This window comes from Trichechus manatus, unplaced genomic scaffold (assembly GCF_000243295.1).
Source record: "Trichechus manatus latirostris isolate Lorelei unplaced genomic scaffold, TriManLat1.0 scaffold00073, whole genome shotgun sequence".
NCBI classification, from domain to species: Eukaryota; Metazoa; Chordata; class Mammalia; order Sirenia; family Trichechidae; genus Trichechus; species Trichechus manatus.
In genome coordinates this window covers 7,831,083-7,843,117 of record NW_004444009.1, presented here as the reverse complement: position 1 = coordinate 7,843,117, position 12,035 = coordinate 7,831,083, and the positions used below count along the sequence as shown (strand labels likewise).

General features: G+C 45.7%; 1 protein-coding gene across 1 annotated transcript; it reads right to left on the bottom strand.

The window, feature by feature from the left end:
* Positions 1 to 4,416: 4,416 nt before the first annotated feature.
* On the bottom strand, positions 4,417 to 9,399 carry NHLH2 (nescient helix-loop-helix 2). Its single transcript, XM_004380358.2, has 3 exons — positions 9,224 to 9,399; positions 8,493 to 8,826; positions 4,417 to 6,610 (listed from the first exon to the last, which is right to left on the bottom strand). The coding sequence occupies exon 3, from the start codon at positions 6,600 to 6,602 to the stop codon at positions 6,195 to 6,197; it is 408 nt and encodes a 135-aa protein (XP_004380415.1). The 5' UTR covers positions 6,603 to 6,610; positions 8,493 to 8,826; positions 9,224 to 9,399; the 3' UTR covers positions 4,417 to 6,194.
* Between the last annotated feature and the right edge of the window lie 2,636 nt (positions 9,400 to 12,035).

Below are 12,035 nucleotides of genomic sequence, written 5' to 3'. Positions count from 1 at the left end.
ATTTACAACACATAGGAAAATCACATCAGATGACAAAATGGTGGACAATCACACAATACTGGGAATCATGGCCTAGCCAAATTGATACACACATTTTGGGGGGACACAATTCAATCCATGACAGTGAGTAATAATGACATGGGCAGTGCCAGATCAGCTCCAGTCTCTCCGTCAGGAGGGACTGGTCTAGGGCCACCACTAGCCTACAGTGTCTTCCTGCAAAGTAGAAAAGACTCCCCTTCCTCCAGGCAGTTTAGTCCCATGCCAGGGCACACTCTTCACTTAGCAAGCAGAGCACAGGCTCAATTTTAGCTTCCACTTGTCTCCTTAGTTGGACAGCCTTGTGCACTGAAGGTCCTGTACAACTGCAGAGTAGAGGCCACATTCCTTAGGCTTCCACTAAGGTTCCCCTAAGCACATGGATGGAGAGGCCATGCAGGGGCCAAGGGTAGGGCTTGTGCATAGTATAGCTGCACCTCTGTCAAAGGAAAAACTGGACAGTATGATGGATAAAGGCAGGCACTTTGATAAACAGACAAACAGGGGCTTATGACCCTGGGCAAGTAATTTAATTTCTCTGTCTCAATGTCCTCATCTGTTAAATGGAGACAATAAAAGTACCTAACTCACTGGGTTGTTTTGAGAATTAAATGAGATAATGCACGAAAAAGACTTAGTAAGCATACAGTAAACACTCAGTTGGTGATAATATTTACTAGTAATATTTATATTACTACTACTATTGATAATAATAATAATGAGCCCTTCTAAGCCTAGAAAAGGGTATTGGCTGTGCATGCATTTAAGCTGGGTCCTTCCTTCCTCCCCATCTTTGTGGGAGGAAGAAGGCCAACACTCAGAGACAGACAGCAGTGATGAGAATTGGATAGACTACAATATTAGAGAGGTTGATTCTGTCTACTTACCTCATATCAGTAGTCGGGTGACATGTGTTCATGGGGCAAGGCCATTGGAGGGAGCACCAAGAATGGGGTTCATAAGGGAAGCATGCGTTCTCTCCCTGAGCCCTCCACTCCCTCTACATCCAGTCTCATTTCTTCCCATAGCCATTTCCACTCTCCTCAGTCTGCTCCTCCTCTCCCACTCCACCCCACCACTCACACTCCCGGCCACTGCCCCTCCCCTCACCCTCTCCCTGGAAGAGAAGTTTTCTCTGCCAAGGACTTTTGTCATTTGACTTCTAAATGTCTCTGGACAGTAGCAGAAGTGAGGAGAAGCCATCTGGGCAGAGAAACCTCCAGGACAGGTGGCCTTGTCAGCTGGGCCAGGTGAGGCTAGGTTTTCTAGGGAGCAGCAATGCCCTGGCAAGTTGCTGAGCAGCTAGGGGCAGTGAGAGGAGCAGCAGGAGGGACTGTGGTTCTGGGTATGGCCAAGGAGAGGCAAGCTGGGGGTCAAGGACAAGGCCACTGCCAGCAGGTAAAGGTGAGTGATCGGCACAGGCTGTTTGGTGGCAACAGGACATGTTAACAGGATGCGAGAAGGAAGGGCAGTACAAGCGGCAGCAACTGTGGGGGCTGCTGGTTAGGCTGAGGCAGGAGAGGGGCTTTGAAAACCAGAACTAGAGTGGCGGAAAAAGGGTAAGTCAAGTAGTAGTCATGGGGTTTAGGTGGGAGGTAGTTGCTGCCAAAACCTGCTGATTTCCTAACATGGTGGAGGAACACCTAGGAGAGCAGATCCCAGGTAAAAGACCCAGATAGTAACTGAGCTAACTCAAGCCTCATTAAAGAAATGATTGGGTTGGTGTCCCCACTGTATTAGAGACATTTGGGCCAACATGCCCCTTGTAGGGGGGGAAGGAGGTTAGCCTTCATAAGCCTGAACTCACCTACCAGCCCCTTTTGTCCTTACAAAGGAATAGCAATGAGGAAGAAAGGTAAAGTCGGTTAAGTGCTGGCGCACGGAGTCAGAAGTCTGCTGTATGCTTGTTAATGTGCGACCTTGGGAAAACCACTTATGCTATCTTATCCCCAGTCTCATCATCTGTGAAATAGGGATAATAATGCTTTCCTCCCACATAGGAAGTGAAAATACAATGTTTCATATACTGTAAAACACTGGACATACCGCCTTTGCTATCATCATCATCACTATTTACTCCATCAGGAAGTCCTGGGGGCTTGAGCCTAAAACAGATCCTAAATCTGACCATTTCTTACCACCTCCACTCCTCCCACTCTAGTCCAAGCCACCAGCACATCTCGTCAGGACTACTGCCTTCTATCGGTCACACTGCCTTCATTCTTGCTTTCCTACAGCCCATCCTTCTATCATGATCCAGAGAGACATTACAGTGTAATGAGATCATATCGCTCTCTTCCCAAAACTCTCCAATGGCTTCCCTTCATAGTCAGGGGGAAACAAAACAAAATAAAAAACCCCTTGCCCCAAAAGGGTCTACATCATCCCATCTCTACTACCTCTTCAACTCCACTTCCTGCCACTATTCCCCTCACTCAACCTGCTCTCCTCCAAACTCATTCTTGCCTCAGGGCCTTTGTGTTGGTCAGAACATTCTTTCTCCAGATTTTCATAAGGCTCATAACTTTGTATTTAAGTCTCTACTTAGAGGTTTCCTCCTCAAAGAGGCCTTCCCTAACATCCCCATGTAAACTAATACCCACCATCAGCACCTCTAGCTGCCATTTTCTATTTCCTTACCCTGCTTCATTTTTCTTCATTTATCAGTAAACCAGTTGCCACTGAGTTGACTCTGACTTATGGTGACCCCACGTATGCCAGAGTAGAACTGTACTCCATGGGGTTTTCAATGGTTAATTTTTCAGGAGTAGATCGCCAGGTCTGTCTTGCGAGGAGTTTCTGGATGGACTTGAACCTCCAACCTTTCAGTTAGTAGCCAAGTGCGTTAACCATTTGCACCACCCAGGGACCGCTATTTATCACTACCTGAAATTAAATACTGTTTACTTATTTATTGTCAGCCTACTGCACTTCTCCAGTAGACTTTGTCTTATTTGTTGCTCTATCCTTAGCATCTAGAACAATGCTTGGCACTTAGCAGGTTCTTAATAAATATTTGTTGAATGTAAGAATTAACGATTACTGTCATCATTACTCAGAGAAGAACTGTTACTCCCTTACCCGGTTACTGAGTTCATGCTACATGCAAGGGATGAGCCAGCTGCTCTCTGGTCTAACAGAGTCCCACAGTGCTGTGTTTCTCTTTGGAGGGTGCTAAGCAGCTTTGGGTTTGAAATAACATTGCTAACATTTTCTTCTGGGCTCACGTGGGCTGTGCAGCTGGGAAGTGATGCTGCCCTTTGACCCTGTCTGCCCTTTGACCAACTCCAAGGGCAAGGGCCTTTTGTCTAGGGAAGTGAATTGATAGGTCCCTCCTAGATGTGAATGGGAGGAGTGTGCTTATTTGTATCAGTGATATGGTGGGTCAGTTGGAAGGTGGGCTCATAAGCCAGGAAAGGGAGACTCTTGAAAGGTTCCAGAGGTTGGAATTTGACTTCATTTTCTTGGCACAGGAGCAGGGCTGATTTTTCTGTCATGTAATAGAGTGATATGAGGACTGGGAGTCTTCTTCTCTCCCCATTGCCTAGAGATGAGAAACCTACAAACACTCTATGCCATAGACAGCACATCTTTGCGAGTCAGAGTTCCCAGCCATTGCTACACTGCTCAGAACATTGTCCAGATACAGGGCAAAGGAAGGCACTATTCTTTTTCATGTCCTGGGAAGCGTTTTCCTAATATGCACCCCCATATGAAGAGAATGGAGTCCCACTTATTAGGTATCTGTGAACCTGATTTCAAGATACCTGGGTGAAAAGTGAAAAATGCTCAATCCCACAGATACTTTATATGCATAAAACCAGCATCCATATAATTTCATTTTTTACTACGCAGCCAGAGATTTGGTGTGATATAGATTCAGTACATTAGTGCCCTGGTTCTATATATATATAACATATATGTTAGTAATGTCTTCTAATACATAGAATATTTCACATTTATAAACTAGCTATGGGCTTTTGTAGGTGATACTCTTCAAATCTTAAGACTGGTCCAGGACTTAATTTTTTTTTACTGTTTGCAGGTTTAATGTCCTGAATCTTTGTCATGATTAAATGTTTGAGTCTTACACTACTAATATAGGACTTGTTCTTAATATGCGCCAAGAGGACTGGGAGTCATTGTATCCAGGGTCATCTTCTCACTGCCACTGAGTAGCTATGTGACTACTGCAAGACACCTAAACTTCTGGGCCTCAGTTTCTCAACTCTAATCTGAAGAGGTTAGTTTCTAAGGTTCCTTTTAAAGCAAAAGAATCTATGATTCAGGTACCACTCTTATATAAACACGATCATTTTTTTCTTTATTGAGAGTAGCATGCTCTATGCCACCATCATATGTGGGCCAGCTATTTATAGACTGATCCTTGTCCAAGTTTAGAAGAAACATCTAATATCCTAACACATAAGTATGTTTATGGTATAGTTTTTGTTTGTTTGTTTGTTTTTTTAACAAGTTTCTAAGGAATTGAGTCCATTAAGATATTTCATGCTCAGTCAGTATGGTCATTATTTTTAGACAGTATGGTTAAAATAAAGGAGAAGATTTTATTTGATACCTTTATTTATATGCAAAACAGCGCACCATTCATGAGATATGAAAAACTCGTCGGATAGAAACCAGATTATATCTATTTTCACTACAAAATATTGCATTATATAAAGCAATAGAGACACAAAAAAACCCTGAAAAGGACTAAAATCTTTGGATAGCAGATGTGGTTTTTTCCCCCTTGTCTCTAAAATACACTCCTTGTTTTAAGAGTTTCACAGCTGAGAACATGAAACATTTTCAGGTTATAGATTTTCTTTTTGGTTGTCACAGAAGAAAGTAGTTCTGAATTCTTTTTTTAGGAAAATAACTTAATTTCCTAACATCATCCCACGCACAAACATCACACAGTCACACACACAAAGAAACTACTCTCCTTATAAACAGTTTGTACTTTTCAAACATAACTACAGATAAGAATAACAACACTTACTTTTTTAAAAAACTATAATAGTGAAGTGCTAGTGTTGCTGATCTCACAACAAAAGGACCTTTCAAGAACAAATATCTTAATATATAAAATATGCTTAGAAACAGGGAGAAGTGGGAAATTTGTTATACAAGTGCAATATAATTAGAGCAAAAAGAAAGACCACAGTCTAATCTCAACAAACACTTAGAAAGTTAGACATAATTACTCCACAGGAAAAAGTGTAAACACTCGACTATAAATAAATTGGCACAGAGTATCCAAAGTAAAATTATCACCACTCTGAAAAATAAACGTCTTGAAAAAAATACTCTACTTTTTCTAACATAAATAAAAATAGGTTGTCTTTTTCTAACTGCACCTATGGGTCCACATGTTTAAGGTCACAAATAAATGTTTTTTGGATATATAAACGGGCACTTTGCCTGAAAAAGCAATCAGATATTAAATTTTCCATTTAAATATGGATATTCCTGTCTACGTTAGTGTCATATCTTGGGGTTAAAATCTCCCCCAGTTCAAATCTTCCCACAGTGTGTCTCTTTGTTCTCAATGTATCTTTTTGACTTTACCAAATATTCAGGGTTTGTCTGTCGTAGTTGGATTCTAATCTTTTTCTTTTCATAACGGAACGGAAAATTTCATGTTCCACCTTTCTGTGCCTTAAATCTCTATACTGGAAGAGATCTTCTCCCCAGAATGTTTGGTGATTTGCCAATTAGAAAAATTCCAGATACTCTAAAGTTGTGAGCCTATACTCTGAGTTTCTTCCTTCACTCTTTCATAACATGACGATTTGTGGGAGATTAACGAAGGCGAAGCAACCACCCTCGAAGGGACCCTAATACACGAAGGGGAGGCCCGGAGGTGGCTCATCTCCAGTGTTTTCAGGAGGTTCGCCGGGCCTGAAAAATGCTCCCTGCAAGCCCCAAGGCTCCACAGACATCCCCTCCTCCCAGGGTCGGAAACCTTCCCTCCTTGCCCTGCTGACCAGAGAGAACATTTGGCGAGCTTCCTTCCTCGTCCAAGTCTCTCGCAGCGGCTTCCCTGCTGGGCCGCCGCCTCCTCCGTCGTCCCCGCGGCGCCCGCCCCCGTCGGTCGCGTTCGCGCTTCGCAGACGCCGGTCCGACGGCCTCCCGCGGCGCCCCCGGCCCTACACGTCCAGGACGTGGTTGAGATAGGAGATGTAGCAGATGGCCAGGCGCAGGATCTCGATCTTGGAGAGCTTCTTGTCCGGGGGCAGCGTGGGCAGCAGTTTGCGAAGCTCGGCGAAGGCCAGGTTGAAAGCTTCCACCCGGATGCGCTCGCGGGTGGCGTGGGCCGAGCGGTACTTGGCCGTGGCGCGCCGGCGGCGGCGCTTCTCCTCGCGACTCAGCTGCTGCGGGTGCGGGTAGAGCGCGGCCCGGCTGCCGCCCTTGCCGTCGCCCTCGGCCTCCTCCACCGGCTCCAGGTCCGACACGTTGCCCAGCACCTTTGCGTCCGCGCCGCCCAGCGACTCCGGGTCCGAGTGCGCCGAGCTGGGATGGTCGGAGTCGGCGGCTTGGTCCGGACTCAGCATCATTTTGGAGGCTGAGGGGGAGTCAGAAGATCAATCAATAAAAGGAACCAGCCTTATCCTTTTGAGAGCGGGCAAGGGCCTACCACGTCCGCCCTGCCCGCGGTCTCGAGGAGGGACTATCTCCGTGCCGCATCCGCGCGTCCCGCGTCCGCAGCCCACACCGAGCTGGTGCGCCCGGCCAAGCAGAACGCGCCTTTAGGGAGGGCACCCAGAGGACAGGCCCGAAGACCAGAGCCCCGCTCCTCCCCACGGCGCCGGTTCCCCGGTCGCATCCTGGAGTCAACACCTCGGCCTACGGGAAACAGACCGGCCTGTGGGCCTGGTCCGGGGGACGGCCGCAGGGCCGAGACTGGGTTTTTGTGCCGCCTCTGGCCAAATACCAACTCTGCGATTCCGCCTCCCTATTTTTTTCCTCTTTCCTGACAAACGAATGATTGCTAACTACGAATACATCTGGGTGTTAATGGGGGCGGGGAGACGAGACGTACCTGTCCTACCCGCCCCGAAGGCCCCTGGCAAAGCAGCCGGAGAGCCTTGGCGCCCAATGGCCCCATGCTGGTCTGGGGCGGCTCTGGTGCTCGGGGGTGCCGGGACTGGGGAGGGCACGCCGGGTCCCTGCTCTGGAGCGGGGGCCGAGAGGAACCCCGGGCCGGAGAGCAAGCGGCCAGAAGCGGGAAGACTTCCTCGCCCCCCTTGCGCTTCTCCGTAAAAAGAAAGAGATGACTAAACAAACGTGGAGGCTACTTTCAGCTGAAAATTGACTCGTACGCCCTTGCGGGCTCCTAGAACACCATCTGTCACGCAGACAGCCACACACATCGGGGACCTAGCGACGCGGCGGCGTGGGAGAAAACAATGCGCCCGGCAGTCGGCCGACCACCTCGCGGAAAAATGCCGGCGGCCGGGTGGCTGCGGGAGGAGAGGCCGAGGAGGGACGGGGAAGGGCCCTGGACGGGAGGAGGCGGGCTCCATGCGTGTTGCCCGGGGCCGAGCCGCTTCTCCACAGGCAAAGTTCGGGCGTTCCCGGGGCGGGAGCTCGGGAGCCCGGCGCTGGCCCCAGGCCGCCTGCAAGGGCCCAGCGAGTCTGTCCTTAGCCTTCCTCTAACGATGCCCTTCTGGAAAGGCCATCTCTCTAGGCTCCTCCTGGGTGCATGGAGTACGGAACCCGACTGCACGCCTTCTTGGAGGGACCCGCTCAGACTCTGTGGACTTCGGGGGAATTCGGGCTTCCAGAAAGGGGCCGGCAGGAGGGGAAAGGCACCTGCGGGTGCTGCGCGCCCCGAGCGCGGGCAACGGGAGGGAGGACCAGGCTGCAAAGCCCGGGCTTGGCGTGTGTCGCCCGAGCGACGCTTGTCGCGGAAGAAATCCGCGTCGGCGACGTGTAGGACGGTTTGCCGCTAGAAAAACAAAAGCAAGGGGGTGTGCGATCGGTTCCCAACATTGCACTTGGCTTTTGAGTGAATCTGGCTCCAAAACAGCTTTCATTTCCTTGCAAGGAGAACAGGTTCTCTGAGGCAAAATAAAAACAAACGCTCCAAGTGAACTGCATGTGACTCCCTGCGGGCTTTTCGCTGACACGCTTTATAAGTAGAACAACTTACACCTACACATTCGGCTTGAAAGGACATAAACAAATATGCAAGTAATGGAAAATCACAATAAGACTCGACATAGTTGTAGTTCGGGTCAAAAGTTCCTGGGTTGCCCCCAAAAAGCATGTTAAATTCTCCTCCATGTATCTTTCTAAAATATTCGTAAGTGGTAAGTCGTGTATGCATTTTATTTATTTAACAATTAACTGAAATGCATCTATAAATGCAACATGAACGATCTAACTTAGTTTCAAGCTGTAAAAAAAAAAAAAAAAAAAAAAAAGATTTAAAGGAGCCTTACCTTGTAAAAGCCTTTTTGATAACCTTTTCTCCAATCTTTTAGAGTTAAAATTCCAGGGAATATCAGGGAGGAAATTCCGGAAAATATTAAAAGCAGCAAATATTTATTACATTCAACAATGAAAAAGCAGCTGTCATCTCTCTGGTGTCCACAGCGAGGGATGACAATACCTCAGGATGTGGACGGTATGAATGATTGTTCATTCACTTAGTTGATAGATCAAAAACGCCTTTTCCTTGTAAATATTTTCGAACATTTCAAGAAATTCGTTTTTTTTTTTTTTTTTTGAACGATGTGTTGACAAGTCCCGTGCCTTTTTTCCTCTTCTAGGTCTCTATAAATAACAAGAGAGATGCAGAGATAAACACCATGGCATCAAAGGGCCGATTCCTCCACTTTTTAATAGCGGAAGAATCAATAAGAAAGGTGGTTAAGATAAGATTCCGCTCCTATCGCACTCCTTTCCTTCCCATGTTACAGCTAAGAGAAACTGGGAAGTGCAGGGCAGAGATGCGATCTTGCTCAGAAGTGATTTTTTTTTTTTTTTTTTTGAGATAAGGCTTTGTTCAGCTGATGTCTTCCCAATTCCCAGGAACACAATACTGTAACTCGGGGCTAAGGTCGCCTCTTCCTCTTCCCTCAAATACTTGTATAAACAGACACCTATTTTCCGTTTCAAAGTCTTTCAAGCCTTGGTTACATCCCCCGCCCTCACCCACTTCTTTCTTTACCTTGTAGCAAAATATATAGTCAGTGGTTTGGAGATGCCTGGAGAAAGGTTGGTGAAAAGTGAACGTCCCCCGGAGTAACAGTGACAGAGAAGCGGAGAAAGGCCGGAGAGAGTGGGAGAGCTAGAGCAAAGAGGCAGAGATGCGTGTGTGGCTTCTTGGCTCTCCTAGTACCAATTGATTCAGCCTAGCGATGGTGGAAGAGATAAAGACTTAAGAAGGGGGATGGAATTTTTTTCCCTAAATTGATATTTAATGGGAAATCCTATTGGACAGAAACCTGGACATGAGTCACTTAATTGGACTTGACATCTGTCACAGTGTGGGAGTTTTCACAGCCCAAATATTTTAGCAGATCAGATTCCCGCTGAATCTGTGCCATAAAATATAACAGTTGAAAGCAGTCCATGATGGAAACCTTAGCCTCTAGCCATAATCAGACTATTTCTCTTTTTCAGATTATTGATGCAGTGTTTAAGTGCAAATAAACACCATATTGACTGTGGAAAAATTTCCCTGGCATATCACAAAATCAGCATCTTTCCTTAATGTTTAGGAAAATATTTGTGTCCAAACACGGAAATACATGCTATACAAGGTGCTACAATGACTATAAAGTACTGAGATATACAACAGCTAACATTTATTAGTGATCATTTATACATTTCAAAATACACTTCAATAAGGCTTGATTAAGCATATTGATATTTTTGGGAGATATTCTGCCATTGGATTAATTTACCAATAGATAAGCAGATCATAGAAAGCTTTCAATAGATTAAGTCATTGGTGGAACTGGGAACACAATCAAGGTATCGTAATTTCAGGAACCATTCTACTTTTCTTAGCGTGTTTGTTTTTCCCTTCACCCACTCATTCATTCAAGTTAAAATATGGCATACTGCATGTGTTGATTATTGTGCTTCATTCTTGCCTCTCAACATGCGAATACATTCAGCTGCGCAACTGTGCACTGGACTAGGATGTAAACACGCACAAATCACCAGTGTATTCCAGCCTTTGCCTTACACAACCCCATGGTCCTGAATTTATATACCTTCTAACAAGAGGGAAAATCCAGTTAAATTATCTTTGTCATCTTATAGAGACACTGTTAGTCACAATAAATTACATATTAATTGGAATCATGTTAGCTTTTTTGATTAGACAACTTAAAAAATAAAAGAGTATCGTAGCTTTACTCCCTACCTCCCCAATCCCTGGAGGAGTATCTGTGGAGAGAGGAATCCTCGCTTTCCCTTCTTTATCAATTTTGCCCTAAAAAGAGGTCTTGTCAGGCGGGTTGAGCAGCCCACCCCTGGGATTGACTCTCTGGGTTCTTCGTGGCAGGCACAACTACTGTTTGCCTTTGTACGCATTTTTCATCCTCTGGGAGATTCCTGGACCAGAATGGGGTGGGGATGGGGAGAGTAGGAGTGCCTGCACGGACTAAGGGGCGCCAATACTTTCCAGTCCTGCCTCTACCAGCACCAGCACAGAAGTACATTTTAAATGTCCCCAGGATGCTTAAGTGGAGGCAGAAGCCAGCCACATACAGGTGGTAATGGAAACAGAAGAGTGGATGAACTCCCCAAGGTAGTATAGAAGAAGGGAGAAGGAAACAGCCAACACTAAGCATTCACACACACCGGAAGTGTGCACATAGATGCACACCCACAGATACCTACCTGTGCCTCTTCATCCCCCATTATTCACACAAGCTGGCTGGCTCTACTAGACTGCTACATACTCAGACTGATAGACTGAAAAATCTGGTGGGGTCTAATCACCATAGTCCAGGGGGCAGATGAAGAAGTGGAAAGAGAGTGGGCTTGAGCATGTACATATCAGGGCAGGTTAGATTCTGCTATGGTGTGTGGTTCCAGGACACATCCTATTTATGTTCAGGCTTACTCATTCCACACTTACAACCTGCATGTACATAAATTAATACTTACATGAGTAAGCACACGTAAACAGGTACACGCTCAGATCCACACACAGTCATGCCTAGACACATGGTCATCATCACAAACATGGACTCACAATATGTCATACTCTCTTCCAGGAACGTCCCCCCTCCCCACCCCGCTCCTACTTTGCCTTTTCTAAGATCTCCCTGGCACAGATGGTCCCTCCTTCTGTGCTCCATAAGCACTCTTTTCATATCTCCCTTAGAGACTACACATTCTGTACCATGATTCTTGGTCTTCCTCTCTCTCCCACTGGATTGTGACACTTTCAGGGAAGGTCTGTAGCTTGTATTGCCAGCACTAACCATCCTACAGATAGATGTCTGTGCTTAACACGTTATAAGCACTCAGTGCATTTATGTGAATGACTCTCTGTGTACAGAGGCACCCAGTATATTTGTAACATAGAAATACTTCCACAAAAAGACACCCATGGTTTCAGCTCTACCAGTTTTCTCTCCTATAAAGCAAGAACAATAATCCTATCCTACTCACTTCACAGGCTTGTTATGAGACTCATGTATATGGAAGTATTTTATAAAATATTAAACACCATACAAATTAAGATATTATGGAGTACAGGAGTAATATTAAATAATATCAAATACAGTTGGGAGGTAGCATAGCAGTGATTAAAAGAGCCAGACTTCCTGGCTCTATCATATACTAGCTGTGTGAAATTAAGTGAGCTGCTTAGCATTTCTGGATCTCAGTTTTCTAATCTGTAAAATGGGAATAACAAAAGTATGTTATATTATATCATGTCACGTGTTTTTTTCCCCAACAATGAACAAGATAATCTATGTGAAGTGCTTAAACTAATGCCTAGAACACATGCTTAC

Excerpts from the sequence above, each read along its gene's own strand:
- NHLH2 (XM_004380358.2), bottom strand. The coding sequence starts at position 6,602 with ATGATGCTGAGTCCGGACCAAGCCGCCGACTCCGACCATCCCAGCTCG.